Here is a 17,941-nt window from a genome sequence, read left to right as displayed (position 1 = left end):
AATAAAGCCCAGGTTTTCCATAGTCAAATCAAAGACAGTGCATCCATCCATCCATCTTCATCCGCTTTATCCGGCGCCAGGTCACGGGGGCAGCAGCCTAAGCAGAGAAGCCTAGACCTCCCTCTCCCCAGCCAACTCCTCCAGCTTATCCGGGGGAACACCAAGGCGTTCCCAGGCCAGCCGAGAGATATAATCTCTCCAGTGTGTCCTGGGTCTGTCTCCTCCTGGTGGGACACCTCACCCAGGAGGCGCTCAGGAGGCATCCTTGTCCGAACCACCTCAGCTGGCTCCTTTCGATGTGGAGGAGCAGCGGCTCTACTCTGAGCCCCCCCGGATGGCTGAACTTCTAGTAATGATGAACAGAAGGAGGAGGACACAAGTGGAAGGTTTTGTGAAGTGGTCTGGGAGAAATTATCTGCTTTCTGAATGTGAATAAGTCCAAAGAGATTAACTTTTGAAGGAAGATGGCAGCTACACAAACTGCGTCTATCATGGGACAGCATGTGATGGAGGCTCCTGGGTATCCACATTGACAACAGATTGAAATGGAAGACCAACACTGAGGCTATGGAATGCAGTCTACTTAGATGTGGTCTGCTGAAGGAGCAGCTTGGTACTTGTAACTGATTCCTGTCAGTTACATGATTTATGACATTGCATGCAAACAGTGTTTCCTTATGTGATGCAATCATAATTCATTCAAAGGCCAAAGGATATCAGTGACAAACCTTTATTAATTTTAACGCCCACTGTTATTCTTGCATTTTTGAGTACTCTAGAAGATGGGAATGCCTGCCAACACATGATGAGAGACGATAATAACCCAGGTAATGTCAGTTATGCAAATTATTTATGCAAATGTACCATTTATAAGATTGGGGAAACCTGCAGTCAGCGGAGACTGATGAAGTCACTTGGATGAGTGACGAAACGTTTCTCCCACAAAACGCTACATCCAGATGAACAGAATCAACTTTTGGAGATAATGTCAGTTATCTGTCATTAGATTTTAATTATCTTTTCACTCATTTTAAATTATACTCTCCCTTGTAGGTGAACGTTGTGTTAGGTGGATGGCACAATACATAGTCTTCAGTCATTGAATGAGCTTTTTGAGCAGGCAGATTGTAAAGGGAATTTCACAAGAGTACCTCTTTCCTTTAAATATAATCAATCCCACTATACAGTGCTGTGCAACAGCATCATCCCTCACTTCTTTTAGATTCTGCTTCCAGAGAGCTAGACTTGAGCAGTCTTGAGCAACTCTTCTTCAGGCTTTCTGAAAGTCATTTTTTCTGTGGACATTGACTGCTTTTTCAGGTTTGGACAATATGACCTCAAATCAAAATCATGATTAATTTAACATTTTACTTTGATACAGTTAATGAACAATTATTATTATTACTGTTATCATCATTTGGCTCTTGTCCTTATATTTGATCGACAAGGCTTGTGCCATAAATTGGGGACAATATTGTCAGAATTTAACAAGATAAAAAAAAAAATCAAGAAATAACTAAGATGAGCAGGTTTATGTCATTTATAAGTTGTGAATGTCACTTTTGATTAGTATTTGATTAATTCCTCAGCTCTATTTTTCTTTCAAGCATTGGTTATTGGCCATTTTCACAGGAATTTTCTTTTGATTTCTGCATTTGTTGAGCCACTTAAGTTTGTTTGTTTGTTTGTTTATTAAGCCATCCAAGGGATGAACCAGTGTTATGTCTTCACAAAACAAACAACATAGCAAATTTTAAATTGCATCTTTAGACAGTTTGTTACTTGCAGGTTGTCACAAAAACATCTATTTTGTTCCCATTTCTTTGAATCCACAAAAAATATAAATAATTAGACAGTTTGATAGTGGGAACATTACCATGTTGTATTAAATTAACTGATTTTGCGATTTTAAAAACCGTGACAATACAATTAGAAGTATTGTCAATGTGTAAGTTAAAGTCACCGACCTAAATGAGCTGAATTCTCCGATTGGAGAATTTATTTTGGAATTCTGCAGGGAATTTAGGAGTTTGGTTGATCGCAATATAACTAACTGAATTTTTGCATACAATTATGAATGATAATTCAAAGAAATTAAATAAACCGGAAGCAGATAATGTTATATATATAATATTTCCAGTTTGGTGCTTTAAACATGGATTTAAGTGCAGAAATACAGTACAAGATAACATGATAATGTGCAGGCAAGTTCTTTTGGTAGGAGACCTCAGGAGAGGTGGAGAGTTTATGTCTCTCAGCTGGCTTCATAGTGCGTCTACCTGAAAGTGCTGGAAGAGGTGGCTGGGAAGAGTGGCATCTGGGAATCTCTGCTTAGATTAGTGTCTCAAAAAAGTCTCAATGATAAGCCTGCAATGTGTTGGTGTTGCAATTGTTTTTTTTCTGTTTCAGTCCCCATCATTGCTCATTTTGGTATAAAACTATTTTTGTAAATTATAACTAGTCAGATTTTTCTCATAAAGACAATGTATGATACATTTATTAGCATGTAGACTATGTTTTTTTCAGATGCTGAAACCTGTTAAGTTCAAGATTTCAGGGATAACCATGTTTAGTTTTTGTATTTCAGTGGCCGCTGTAGTTCCTGGAGAAGCATGGGCTGTGGGGAGTTTCTGCAGGATCATGATGAGTCATGATACTTGAGGCAATGCCAAATATATGCCATGAGTTTTTAATGTCATCTTCATTTTAGGGTGACTGTGGCTCAGGTGGTAAAGTGAGTGGTCTACCAACTGGAACTTTGGTAGATTGATCTCTAACTCCCACAGTCCACATGCCAAAGTATCCTTGGGCAAGATACTGAACCCCTTTTGTTCCCAATGCATCAATCGGCATTCGAGTGAATGGATATTTGCATGTTTTAGCTTGTTGTTCTCTTTTAGTGCCCACTGTTCTTCTCAGCTCTTTGAGGAGTGGATTGCTGGTATTTAAACTGTTGACAATGGTTTGTTGATCTATCTATTTTTCAAACATATCTCTTATGAATAATATAAAGCCATTTAAAGCCAGTAAGAAAATGTCCATCACAAGGTCGAAGCTGCAATCATTGTATGGCAAACTGATTTTTATATTTATGTGTCTCATTGAGATTAAATATCTCTTTTTCAAGAGAGACCTGATCAAGATGGCAGCAGAAATTGCAACAAATGTAACAGGACAGCTCTATAAAGGCGTTTCAAGTAGGACACACATGTACAATAATGTAGAGTTACAAGTATATTTGCAAAACAGAACATTTCTTTATTTTATATATAAATTCCTGTTAACCACTGTGTATTTATCAGAAAAGAGGATATTAGACACTGAAAAAAGGAAAGAGAAAAAAGCACGAAACCCTGGGAATCACTTTTTGGCACATGACCACTTGCATGCTGAGTGATGACGATATCCGAGATAACTAAACCCACCTACAGTTCATTTAAATGCCCGTGCACGGTTCTCTCCGAGCTCGTCACAGTGTCTCCCGTTGCTCTGTATTTATAAAGAACCCCGGTGAGCAGAAAGGCACAAGCGTGCCTCGTCTCTAGAGAGGCAGAGCGCGTTTCAGCGACTTGGAGACGTCTTTGGATGAAAGAGCTGGGTAGCCGCTGCTGAAGCCGAGAAGCAGGAGCGCAGGAGTTTTAGCCCAAGTTCACCGCAGCAGGTCGTTGTGCCGGCGACCTTAACTCAGGGGTGAGTTCTTGTTTTACTTCACTGTCCTCCCTTTATTTTTTCTTCTGTCTCCGTGGAAAATGGGGCTGTGCATTCCGCTGGTGGACGAAGAGCTTAAGAATAAATGGAGCGCTCTTAAACTAATGTGCAAACCAGTTTTATTTCAATATTATTTGTCATGCACAGCAGTAGATTTGGCAGCCCTTTGCTGCTGTTTTTTTTTATTTTATTTTATTTTTATTTCTGGGAGCAAAAGTGTCACCAGAACTTGTTGCTGAGAAAAATAAACACTATATCCGCGGTCTATGTGAACATTTTACGATTTTCTGTCGAATGTATTCAGTGAGAGGAGCAGTGCAAAATAAAATTATTCTAGTTTTGAATTTATTTACCCATAGATTTTTCAAAAAGTAATAAAGGGCATTTTTAAGCTAGATGTTGCTCTATATTTAATTGATGTCATTTGGTCGTCTTTCCCAGTTAATCTTTGTTTCCCGAGCATTGGCAAGTGTTTTTCTTAGCAACACGCAGTTTCGCTTTGGATTTGACAACAGAAATCAGACATTCTTGCTTTCACAGCTAGGGGGTATTGGAAAAATGTGTAATTTGGTTCTCGGTTTTTTTTTCTATTTGTTAATTTTATTTATTAATTAATATTTTACCTTAGTATAGGTATTTTTAATAAACTTCTCATTTGTTCGTTTTGTTGCTTCTGCAAGCAGAGTGGGGACAGTTCCCGAAATAAATCTCACCTGTGTGTTTGTTTGGCGCCTTGCCGGATAATCTCTTAATCCGCTAAAACAATGCTGTTCGGTCCATATTATCACCCTAACATTATGTATTATGTGCAGCCTCGATGTTCCCTTTAACAACATGGCACTGAGGTATAAGGGGCCGACCTGTTAAAATAATGCTGCCTGGTACCCAGTTCATTCATTTTCTTAGTGGCAACTTTTATGAGCAACATGTGAGCACAACATAAACATTTGTAAAGTTTTTAATACTGTCACTGGGTCCTTGAGAGGAGACGACCTCCGATCCCTCTTTTCTCCCATTGGTTCACGCCATATTGAAAACTTTGGTGTAAAAATGAGTTATAAGTGGGCAGTTTATCACTTCAAACGGTAAATTATTAGAAATGAGTTATTAAAAATGAAAACATACATGCAAACTTTGCAGAAACAAACTCAACCAGGAGTTACCAAAAACATTAAGAATTAAGGAATACCTAACAAGTACTTAATAACTCTGGACTATTACAGTAGATCGTGATTTGAGTCAGATATAGGCTATGTACGTACACATTTGTCAACGAATACGGGCAAGCTATAAGCCACATTGCATACAGCTTAGTAAACAGTTGTTTGCCCACTCTAGATAATAGCATTGTAACCTAGTTAACATTTAGACGACTATGACCACTATGTTGCCTAACAGATAATCGTTCTACCCAAACCAAACAGAGCGGCAATCTCAAAAAAGATTTTAATCCTCATATTCAGAGCACATTTCCATCACTTTCCACGTCTGTTATTGGCAATTTCCTATCTTCGTGGGGTGCAGCTACAAAGGAGGATTAAAGGGCCGCCCAGCCTATAAAAGTTACTCCAGCACCTCAGGAGAGCTAAGCTAATATTTATGGATTAGTGGCAGTTTTTCCCAAGGCTATGAACTGAAGCCATGACCCCGCCCCCCGGAATGTGTGATTTCACTTGTACGGGAGTGGTTGTTTGATGAACTGATTCAACTAAAAGGTTTACATGCCTTTAGTAAATATTGGGAAACGTGCATATTGTCATGAGAGCTTTGGAGAAGTTGATTTTCTGTCAAGTGGATTTCTGAAAAGTAGGCAAGAGTTCAAAAAACCCTCTCTAGATTTTTTTTAAAGATTTTTTTTTTACCTTTTTTTTTTTTTTGGAATAACCAAAACTGGAATGTGAAGACCGTCAGCGTTCAGAGGGGCGCTGACCTTGGTGCTGAATTATTTCTGCTATGCAGCAGCATGCCTGCCCTTCTTTACTGTCTGCGTAGCGGGCGCACTGAGCAGCTTTACTTGAGTGCCTACTGTACATTTGCAGGCGCCATCACCCACGCGACCAGATGTAACGATCTCAAAGAACAAATGTAGTGGCGTTGAATTAAAGAGGTAAACGCATTATTGTAGCGTCGTGAAGACTGACACGTTTTTTTTAATCATCTGTAAAGTTCATTGGAAGTGCAGAGGCTTAAGCATGTGGTGAAAGACAATGCACTCCAGACTGGTGTGTGTGTGTGTGTGTGTGTGTGTGTGTGTGTGTGTGTGTGTGTGTGTGTGTGTGTGTGTGTGTGTGTGCGTGCGTGCGTGCGTGTGTGTGTGTGTGTGTGTGTGTGTGTTAATTACTGAAACCTCAAACAAAAGTGAAACCTTAGCTATTACCTTACCTGTGTTTCTAATGGTAAGAGCAGCAATCCTACCATATATAAGTACGCCAATCCTGTGCTTAAGCATGCAAAGTATATGTAAATGATTCATTATATCAAGTACCCCCAGGAAATCATAGAGATCAGAGAAAATATTATTAGATCACTGTCACTGGTGCATCAACTCAATGATGTATTAAGAAAAAGAAATAAGTCCAAATTGTACCAGGTTCTTGATCAAATGCAGCAGGAAATTTTTCCACTAGAGAAATCAAATATTGACATTCCAAAGTGCAATTAATCTTTCAGTTTTTATATACTCAATATTTGCTTTTTTAAACATTACAGAACATGGCCATGTGATAAGTAGGATAATATGCTTTTCATGTTTATGACAATATTTTGCATCTGTAGCTCAGCAGGACTTAATGATCTGTGTAACATTACCTTGTGAAAGCACTCTGCTTTAATGACTCATATACCCCTCTCTGACTGATGTTAAATTAACACACTGTAAACAAATCATGCTGTCAATGTAATTTCATTCAAAACTAATAGAACTTTTATTTCCCTCCTCCTCTTTCTACTTCTGTTGCTTTCCAGAAATCTTCCTGAGGACACACTTATACACACACAGACAAGCACACACAATTACACACAACAATACACAGGCACCATGCAGGAGTCGGAGCCTACAGTGTGCCAGCTCCAGCCCAACATCATCTCAGTGCGCCTTTTTAAGAGGAAGGTTGGCGGTCTGGGCTTCCTGGTGAAGCAAAGAGTTTCCAAGCCACCTGTCATTGTGTCAGACCTCATCCGTGGTGGAGCAGCTGAGGAGTGTGGCCTGGTGCAAGTGGGCGACATTGTTCTGGCAGTCAACAACAAGCCCCTGGTGGATCTGTCATATGAACGGGCCCTGGAGACACTGAAGAATGTGATGCCTGAGAGCCATGCCGTGCTGATTCTCCGTGGGCCTGAGGGCTTCACCACACACCTGGAGACCACGCTTTCTGGAGATGGGCGCCAGCGTACAGTGAGGGTCACGCGCCCTGTGTTACCATCATCAAAGTCCTACGAGCAGTGGTCCCCTCTCAACGCATTGAGCCCTGGGCAACAGCAGCAGGTCAACAAGGATAACCAGCTAAGAGCCATTGAGAACCTCTCCTCTCCATCCATCACCCAGTCCCTCCTACAGAGGGGAGGCATGCAAGGCCAGGACCCCCTGCTGATGAGGGATGGGGGCCGTGGAGCTCTCCTGTGCAACGGGCTGGAGGAAAACAATGAACTGCTCAAGGAGATTGAACCAGTGCTGCGCCTCATCAAAAACAGCAAAAAGGAGATCAATGGAGAAGGCCAGAGGAATGCTGGGAGAAGAGATGCTGAGATTCAAGTGGCCTGGTAATTTGTGATGTGATACAACCTTATTGATCCCTTAGTTAAAGTGTCTTTGTCCACCATCCTCTTCACAGTGAGGGTTGCCGTCAGAGACCAGATAGAATTAGACTCAGGATGCAGTTCAAGGACTCTTAAAGATGGTGGCTATTGGCTGACACAAGAACTTGCACCTGGTCTTGTGATTGAAAGTATCCCTGTTCACTCTGCCACCCCGAAGATTCTGAACTACCTGACGCATCTGTGTTAATTAGCTGTAATAGACAGTCTCTCATTCAACTAATATGACTCAGCTTACAGTGCCAAGTAATTATCGTCTGCCTGCTGGTCTCTAGCAAGCCTCACTTAAAATAAAATTGCTCACAACATTTCTCAGGACCAATTCAGTTGGTATTCTTCTACTGCTGAACCAGCTGCTTTATGTAGGCTTACAAATACATCCTTTAAACAGTTTGGCAGTTTGTCAAACTTTTGCTTTTTTATAGATGTAAAGCTACTTTTCTTTTTACTTTTTACTTTTTTTTTCTTTTTGCTTGCTGTATGCATTGAGGCTGTTTCACCAGGATTAAAATACACAGCATGTGAGCATTTCCCAGTAGGCAAGTGCTTTATCAGTAATGGATGCGACTTCCTACATTAATCATGGATAATTAATTAGTTAATTAGTTTTCTGTAACATAAAGCTTTACAGAAAGAAAATGTATTGTCTATCAGTTTGTAAGTGAGCTGCGCTTCTTACGAACAGCCCCTCTTGGATATAGAGTTCAGGTCCTGCGGTATTTATGCATAACAGTAGTTTTGAAAAAGTGCAAAACTGGTAACAATTCTGTTTATTTTACACATTAGACTTTTATTTTATGATTTATTGAGGAAGACTTGGATTTCTTGCAGTTTGTTTAAGTTTTCCCTCTAGATGAGTTTTTCACAAGGCTTCTAAGTCAGGGATAATATAACATCCTCGATTCAGTCTACATGCTCTGCACAGTGTACTGTTATCGGCGTCTCAGTTATCTACCATTGTACTCCCACGACCAATTGAAATCAAATTGAGGCTGCAGTCTCCTTGAATCAATATCTCATTCTTGACCAATCCATGTGCATCCTCCTCTCTTTCATAAATACCCTTTGAGTGATTCATTGCCTTCTTGAGAAACATGTGCTCTGAAAAGACAGAACACAACAAAAGGAAAAACCTCAATGCAAAAACACCAAAGTGTATGGTTAAACAACCGTACCTAATGCTGCCACCTGTGCTCCCACAAATAGGGATTTAAATACATTTGATTGTGCATGCTGAGATTTGTTCAGCACTGGTAAGAGTCAGTTAACTTAATTCTATTTTGCTGTCGGAAAATTATTTCTAAAGAGATGCTGAGGAGAGAAAGGTTAGAGTGATGAATAATACTAATATATTTTTTAATACTAAATAATAAATTTTTTTTAATCTCTGGTCATTTTTTCATTGCAAATTATACCTATTTGCACAGAAAATAAACTCACATTATAGCCAGTGTTGCTTGTTTTCAGAGGAGAAGCAATTACAGTTTCACAATTAAGCATGAGGTTGAGTCAGAGCTAATGACAAATGACACATGCAACTTCTCTCATTGTTTCTGCATGTTTGAACTCCACCTCCGATTTGTGGGGATGAATATGATCTCGCAAATTGCGGCAATAAAGAGATACAGTGTGACAGGGGGTGTGAAAGGGAGAAAGGATGCCTGTGAGAATTTACAATTAGCATGCACGCATGCTTATGGGGGTGGGGAGGGGGAGTGTGAAAGAAAGTAGGAGGCACAATGTGCGTGGGCGCTTTCGATTGGAGGAACGCAAACTTGAAATCACACAAAGACGACTTTGGTCTCATATGGTTTGCAAGAGCGGCAGCTCAGGGATATCCCTTCCCCCCTTTCTCATTCAATCTCTTAGGATTAGATAGTTACAGCTCACAGAGAGCTCTCACTGTTCATATGTTTTTTTTTCTTTTATCTCTGATGAATAACAGCCGTTCATACTGTAGGGCTATTTACTGAAAGAAAAACAGATCTGCGGTCAGTCACCTTGATTCACCATCTGTTTATGCATCTCTGTGTCTGATTTTCGATTCAGGAAAACACTTAAATCTGTATTTTCTTACTATTACACACACAAACAGTTTAGGCTGTAGAATTGAACTAGTAATAAACACATGAATTTCTAAACAAAGACCACATAGGCAAGAGATGCTAAACGGATGTTTTTTCACTACCACTTATTTGCATGAACTTGCAAAGTATTTTCAGTTCAATTTAACAACTTAAAAGTAGCAGAAACACTTTTGAAATGAACTTAAAATCTGTGTTTTCAGTGTAAAAGTTTAGTCACATAAATGTGTCTGACTGAAGCGGTGAGCTATGCCTGTCTTTGTGCACCCACTATGTTCTGAACAGAGAAATTCCTTCGTGGGTGTGCAGAGCTTTTAAAAATTGTACAGGGTTTCCTTATTTAACAGTATTTTAGAGTGTCTACAGATCCTCTTTTTTTTGTTCGTTCTTTGCAAAACGGAATGCTTGTTTGATGTGTATGTGTATGCATGTCTTGGATGAGGTTTTAAATTAAAATGAAAGATTAGTTTGCACCAGATGCGAGTTTATACACCTGACAGAAAATTGTATCTGACTTCTAGGGACCTTGGCGTGGGAAATGGCACATCCCCACAGCTGGTGCCAGATAATGACAGAATGCTGGAAAACATGCCGGTGGTGCTTAACAATGCTGACACTGACAAGGTAAAGTGAAACAAATTCCCAGCCCTTGAAATGATTTAGAGTGAAAGAAAGCAGGTGTAAGCATAAGTTTTTCATCTATACTTTGATAGATCAAGAATTTGGAAAATAAACCTTTTTGTGTTCCCTGTGTGTTCGAGTCTTCCTGTGCAGGCTTGGTTAGTTCAGCTGTGTAATGCATGTAAATCTGTGACTGCCTTTATGGTTCTGTGCCCTTAAAACAATCATCCACAGTGTTCTATGGTCCCATGCATTCACAAACTGAGCATGCACATCCATGTTCTTTTTACATTGTGCAAAGCCTTTGCTTAAGATCCTATCACCTAGACATTAGATCCAACCATCAGCAAGATTGTGCAGCATTAAACCCAGATTATGCCTTCTACACAGAAGGATCTGGCCACAGGTCTAAATGTCAGCGATAGGGATAGTAATCTGCACATGGTTATCCCACTTCAAGGCCCCATCAATGAGACAGGATGGCCTAATGAATGCGTGCAGCTGCTGATCTGTCTCGCACCATCAAATGTGACCCCTCTTAAATTGATCCATCCTCTCAGACCTCCACAAGAGAGAGTGTTAATGTGGATGCTTGAGAGAATATATGTATGAGAGGGTTAGAAAGTGGGAGGGAGGGGAGATATGGATGGTGCTTGATAACAGAGTAGAAATGTTTAATGGAGTAAGAAGCCATATGTCTTTCATTGTCGTGTGTAGTTGCTAAAGTTGAGGAAGCCTATTTGCCTGTGAGAATGTGTGTTTGGGAACTGGAATCAATGTGTGTCCAGTATATGTGCACTTACTCATGCAGCAGGAACCTCCCCTGCAGGCGTTTTGCTAGACACTCATACTAACTTTGATGGCTCCCTGCTTAGTACTTAATGTGACAGACTCAAGTACAACAATAAGTTCATTATAAACACAAAAGTTAAATAGTTTCAGAAAATGGAGATGATTTTTTCCCCTTTTTGACTACAAAGATTTTAAGTGACACATTGATGCCCTGCAAATTAGTTTTCTCACTTTGGTGAAGGATTTTCCATGTGTCTCTCACTTAAGCTTCTGCATAATTTAATGTGTAATAAGCTGACTGAAAAGGCAAGGTGGTGGGATGTTCTCTCATATTCAACCGTCTAGTGATTTATGGAGTCACCAACTCTGATACTCCACTGAAAACAGAAAATATGCCTCTGTGCTTCCTTTTTTTGCACATTATGGCTTAATCATCACTGAAGAAGGCATCAGTTGTCAAATCAGAAATGTATTTGTCTTCAAAATCTAAAATATAGAACATATCTCTTCTCTCAAACTCTCAATTTCATTCATTTCTCTATTCATATCTACATCTGTCCTGTGCGCTTCATCTTGATTTCCCATCAGAGGGTTTTGTTTGGGTGGGTGGGGAACTTTACTGCATAACCACATTTACCAGAAAATGATTATGCCCCATTATGAAATCATTTTCATCTAATTAGCTTCAATTATCTTAATTTCTAGCACCATGGATCCTCCCTTCTGACATAACCACACCTTATTCTTGATATTGAGGGCTCAGGATTTAAAATAAGAGATAAGTCTGTGTGTAATATCTTGGGGAGGACTGGGTCATTTAAACAGATAAAGCATGATACATGCACCAGCAAATGCTTTTTTGACATTAGGCACTGGAACATATTATTTATGCAGTTTTGCCATTCAAAATACTTGTGGTGCCAACAATATTATCAGTTGAAGACTGTAATAGCAGCTGTTGCTAGCAGATTTTATCAATAAACTGCAGACTTTGGATGGAAATCCAGTTTTCTTTATTTTTTTGTTTTATTCTTCTTTATTTTGTTTTGCTGCTTATCACCCTCAAGTCTAACAAAGACTTAGGCAGACCTTCACTGGATTAAAACAAAACGAGATTAAGCCTTTCTTCTATTCCCTCCGATGAGAAATGTTTATGTCATATCAGACTTAGAGTGCTGATTTATTCATGAAAGTGGCCCGTTTCACATGTTCCCACACCAAACTGGGCAAAAATGCACTTTCATGATGTGGTTTGAGATTCTCACTCCAAACTATGTTTAAATTAACAGATAGCAAAACTTGCAACCAGATTATGGGAAGAGCAAAAGGAAACACCATCCCTTAAGTGTCTTAAGACCACTGGCTATGGTGTGATTATGTTTTAGGTTGTATTATCTTTGCATTTGTAAACAGTGACCATCTTTGTACAGTACATTGGGTCATAACAAGGATGACAATGGGCTAGTCTTAGGCAATCACTTTTTCCCCTTACCTAACTTGAGCTGTTACAATCAAATAAACAAACAAACGCATAAAATAATTCATTTTACCTGGAAGTTAAACATGTAGGGAGAATTATTCTAAAAGGATCTTGATGGCAGAAAAAACCCACATCTATACTGTATTTAGCGATTGTTCAAAGAAACGCGGTTCTCTGAAACTTGCAGATAGCGATAAAAAATAAAAATAAAATGAAATAAATGTAAATGCCAAAGCTATCTTCCAGCCCGTGAGCAACAAGCCTTACATTCAAATGATACACAACTTTTATTTCTTTTTTAAGTCAGAAAGGCTTAATTTTTCCACATCTGAAATACTTTGCCTGTTTGATGTGCATTCTCCTTATGGTACAATGATCTTTCATCTTATCCACAACCTCACGTCATATCTGAGGTGCTCGGCGGGGGTTATTGTTGTTCGAGCATTAAACACACTACTTGTGCGTGTAAAATCAGATTCTATTCACTCCTTCCTACAGTTTGAGAGGACATCAAATGACAGTGAGACCCCACAAGTGTGACACTGTCGGTATTCATTGCTCCAGCAAGCATGCAAGCAAGTATTTCAAAAGCTGCACCACTGTTTGACTAACAAAGCTGTGGAAGATGATGAAAGAGCTTCCAAGGTGTGCAATTGATTACTCTGATCTTTGGCAATCATTTGCTGCCTTCTCCAGGAGCTCTTACAGTTGGCTTTGGGGTTAAATTGCAGCCATTCATCAGTCAATAGCTACAGTACTGGAAAACCATGTGAGCCTAGAGTTAGCTTGCCATCAACCTGCTGTTAAATGCTGATTGCCTTTATTCTGGAGAGAAATGGAGAAAGGAAAGAATGCAGATGGTTTCTGTGCATAGGCCTGAGTGAGAGAGACATAAGCACAATCACAAATCAATATTCCTTGAGAACAAAGGGCTGAGGTTCACTGAGGCAGCCAGTTGAAATGCTTTCAGATATTTCACATAGTATTCTTACGTCAAACTCTCATGTCCAACTTTATGCACTCAAATCCATTTCCTGGCAGTGGGAGGTCTGCGTCACTTTTCAACTTACTTCGGTATGACTCCCAGTTATAAACAATCTATCCAGTTTCCACCAAAAGTATTACCAAGGCCAGAACATATTAGACAGTTAAAGTACAAGGGTCTGAAGAAATGAGTCATGTGTGAATGTCTCTGTGTTTTTTACAGCCTCCAGCTGAGGGCAGGACCTCACCCAGTAAGTCACTGCAGAATGGCAGCCCTTCCAAATGCCCCCGCTTTATAAAGATTAAGAACTGGGAGACTGGCACCATCTACAGTGACACACTCCACCACAGCTCCAGCAAGGTAAGACAATTAAAACTCACCTGAAGAAAAGATCCTTAGGATCACAGAGATCAAGGAGCCTGCTATAGCATCTGTGTTTGTCACAGAAAACCATCCTAGCAAGGGTGAGAAAGATTTGGATTATTCAATTATGTAGTATGCTGTTTCTTCACATTCTAAATCCCTTTACTGAATAAGAAAGATTAGAACTACTGGCAAAAAGAAACACCTGTATGATGCAATCTTAATGCAATGCAATATTGTGTTTATATTCTTTATTTTATTTTATTTTTTTAGTGTTGAAACCTGCAAGTAGTGATGCATATAGTACAATTTTTCTAAATCACATCTTCCCATAATCTTCAGCCTGTTGTACTTTTAGACAAATAAACTATATTCGCTTTACGGCTGACATCTCTTAAGCAAAAGAACAAAAGCAAACTCCTAAAAGCTGAAACATGAAAAAGTGTTTGGCTTTTATGCTTGAAAAATGTTTTGAGACTATGTGCAATCAAATGGAGTTCTGTCTCACAAAACAAACTGCTTAATTCTCCCGAAACAACCACAGAGTTTAATAAAGAGTGTATTCATTATTGAATTGAATCACAATGTACTGGGGGTTTTCATTGTCACGAAATATGGTGAATACTGATAACAAGTTTAAAAAGAGAGTGTGTGACAAGATTCTGTAAACACAAAGGTTAATACAAGATTTAATAATTTTATCAGCTATAACAAGAAATATAGTTGTGATTTTGCATTTGTTGACATATCACAAAAGGGGGAAACAGATTGGTTTTCCACAGCTTTTATACTGTAAGCTGACTAACAAAGTTGACAGATGTCTGTGACTTAAATGGTAATCTTGAAGGCACTGATGAACATAAAGTACAGTGTCTTGGTTGACTGAATATGCATTTAGCCTGCAGACTTACCAACACATAATCTGCAAGTCAAGTAGATTGGAAAACAATAGCACAGCATGGCGTCTGCCTTTTCGCTGCTTCTCGCTAACCATTCATACATTAGTAGAATCCTGTCTGAACTGTTGGTGATTCAGCTCATTAGAATTAAGCAGGAAATCAGGGGGGTTAGGTAAATCTAGGTGAAGCTTATTAAACAATTAATTCTTCAGACCGAAAAACAACATATCACTGGCACAGCCTACCGTATTGGGACAGCTCACATGGTCAGATAGTGACTCACGTAGTCATGACTCGATGACTCAGCATTTTCAGAAGAGAAAAAAAAAAAAGAAAAAAAAAAAAGAGAGTGCTGGGAAATTAAATACGTAATGTTTAGTGGATATTTTTGTCCAAAATGCTGATACATTCATGAATCAGTAACATGAGTGGCTCAAGAAAACCAATTCATTCATCCCTTTATCAACCATCTGCAGCTGCTTTAATAAACATTACTAATGAAAGGCATTAAGTGATACATTAGGATTCATAAAATCAGTAGATGTACCTTTAATACTCATCGTGAGATGTGAATATTGAACAGAAAATGATGATTTCTGCTTTGAGCTAATGCCTAACCTCAGCATGATAACTGACTCGGAAAGCCATTGTTGAAGCGAGTTTAATGCAGTGTATCATACAGCACTGATTAAATGGCATGATCACAAAGTGTGTCAGTAGTTTTCCAGGTGTGATCATTTCACATTTTCACAGGTGTGATGTGATCAGTAGGCTAACTTGAAGGCAAAAATGCGGCAAATCCAATGGTGCAACAGAGAGTTCACCCTCAGCCACAACAAGTTTTAAAAATTCAAGGAATAAAATAAAAAAGAAAAGAAACTTGTAAAGTAAAAGAAACTTGGCAAACAGGTGGATCTTAGGCCTCTGAAGGTTCTTATCTATATCATATATTCTGATGTTGTCAAGTTGCCTAGAAACCCTATAGCAACGGGCTAAGATTAACCATTTCTATTCACCTGTAACATATCAGAAAAAGTTTTTTTATTTGACAACAATAGCATCACATTCAGAGCCACAAAACTTGAATTACACATGATATATTATGACACCATCACTTTTCCCAGCAAAACCCCACAACTGGACTACAAAACATCTGTATAGTAGAACAGAGCTTGAGCATCACAGGCGAACCACAATAATTGACAAAAATTATATAATAATGTATTACATTTAAAAAGCTACTATAAATGCTATAAGATCGAAACTGGAGATTATTTTTGTGGTTTTGAGAATTTGTTATCAAGAAATGCTGATTATTGGTTGAAGACAAAGAAACAAAACAAAAGTCTGCACTATTAATGGCTAATCTTTTCTTGCTCCATCAATCTGCTCTGATTCCCTCTCTACATAGACTCTGGAGCTCTGTGATAACATTGCACTCTTCTTTTCGTCTCCCAAATAAGAAATAATTAATCATTTTTGAGAAGTAATAAATTCAGAAATTCTCTTAATTGTTCAAGGACAAAAGCTGTGCACATATTCAATATAATATTTATCAAAACTCATAATGAGGCACTAATTCTCTCATTATAAAAATGTTAATTGGGTCCATCAATAATGGAGTGTTTGGAAAACTGCAGCAATAAAACCTGTGTTTAATTTTGGTGATCACATGACTACTAGTAATTTCAAATCAGTAATTATCTTTCCTGTAGTATAAAAATTAACACTGGAATTGACCTTTGAACAGATCATCTTTTCTTACTTCTCACTCATTGCAATTTGGTGTCTTTGGTTTGCATTCAAAAATATTAACGCCGAATTGGGCAAGTGAACCATGGCTGTGAACTTGATTTAATGAAATCTTTAAATACAATTAATCATCAAGTTTTCAAAGATTAAAATTCCATCTTATGTAAATGAATGAATAAAATATTTTCTTACAAATTGAAAGAAAATAATAACAAAACTTCACAAATAGTTAATGATAAATTTGGAGTTCCTCAAGGTTCAAGTTAGGGTTCTCTGTTGTTTAGCTTTTATGTTCATGATGATAAACTGACATTTGTCCATCTACTTCCCACACATGTGCTGATGACACGGTTAACATGTCATTAAAAAGTGCCCCTTTCGACATTTTATCTTCTTTTTGTTTTCAGTTTTTTTAGGTTTGTTGTTGTTGTTTTTTACATGGCAGTTTTCAGTACAGTTTTCAAATGATTGTTTCATTTATTAAGTGTCACAAAATCCTGAAATCAGAAACGAGGCAAACACGTTTTAAAATAATGCACATGGGTAGATTTCTGTGACTACACGAAGTCAGTAAAAATATGTGGTTATTTTTCTCCAGACAGTTTATCAGTTTATCAGACAAATTCAATCTAACTGTAGGAGGGAGAAGACAATATTTAAACAACTAGGTGTCATAACAGATCCACTGCTTACATTTAAAGCACAAGTTTTCAAAAATGTGAAAGGAGTCCATTTTAAACATATTAGGAGTGATTTAACTACAAAGGGCTCAGAGGTGTACATGAGTGTTATGGTTTTTCTGTCAGATGAAGTATTGTCTTACCAGCTGGACAAGTAGGACCACATTACAGTCAGTAAATACTATTTAGGATGATTCTGCAAAGATCAAAAATGAAATTCAAATCATAACAGTAAAACTGAAACAAAAATGCTTTTTATTAAAATAGGAACAACATGATTAAACTGACTGCTGTTTTACTGGTGTGTTTGTTTCCAGTGAACCATGTTTTCATTTGTCAATGTAAGGGATTTGAGCCTCCATGGAGGCTTATTCAAGTCAGTCTGAAGCCATTGTGCATCTTTTATAACTATTGCTTTCCCTTACATTTCCATCAGAACATTGTTTACTAAGTAGCTGAATATTGCATCACAATAAAACATCTAAGCACAAGAGCTCAAATTCATGTTGGGCTTTCCTAATGTCTAATGATTTCCTAACTGTGACTGTCATGTTTCGAGGGAGCAGTGAACTCAAAAAGACTGTGGAAGCTGCACCAGATGTATATAAAGCATGCAGACCAAACTGACCACAGTATCAGCATTTCAATGCATGCTTCATTCCAGATACAGAATTTGAAACGCTCATGGTGTATCAAACACAGTTGGATAGCACCACCAAAATGAATGCACCCTGACGAAGAAGAAGCACTCCATTCTTGAGCGA

General features: G+C 38.5%; 1 protein-coding gene across 1 annotated transcript in view; it reads left to right on the top strand.

The window, feature by feature from the left end:
* Positions 1-3,547: 3,547 nt before the first annotated feature.
* Positions 3,548-17,941, top strand: part of nos1 (nitric oxide synthase 1 (neuronal)) — a 40,184-nt gene continuing 25,790 nt past the window's right edge. The window contains exons 1-4 of the mRNA XM_080893856.1: positions 3,548-3,690; positions 6,673-7,467; positions 10,127-10,229; positions 13,706-13,843. Of these exons, the coding sequence (XP_080749982.1) occupies positions 6,746-7,467; positions 10,127-10,229; positions 13,706-13,843 (963 nt within the window). The 5' untranslated portion in view covers positions 3,548-3,690; positions 6,673-6,745. The remainder of the gene's footprint in view (positions 3,691-6,672; positions 7,468-10,126; positions 10,230-13,705; positions 13,844-17,941) is intronic.

Source organism: Rhamphochromis sp. 'chilingali' (genome assembly GCF_963969265.1).
Source record: "Rhamphochromis sp. 'chilingali' genome assembly, chromosome: 10".
In the NCBI taxonomy this organism is placed as follows: Eukaryota; Metazoa; Chordata; class Actinopteri; order Cichliformes; family Cichlidae; genus Rhamphochromis; species Rhamphochromis sp. 'chilingali'.
The sequence above is the reverse complement of the archived record's forward strand: the minus strand, read 5'-3'. Positions and strand labels throughout refer to the sequence as shown.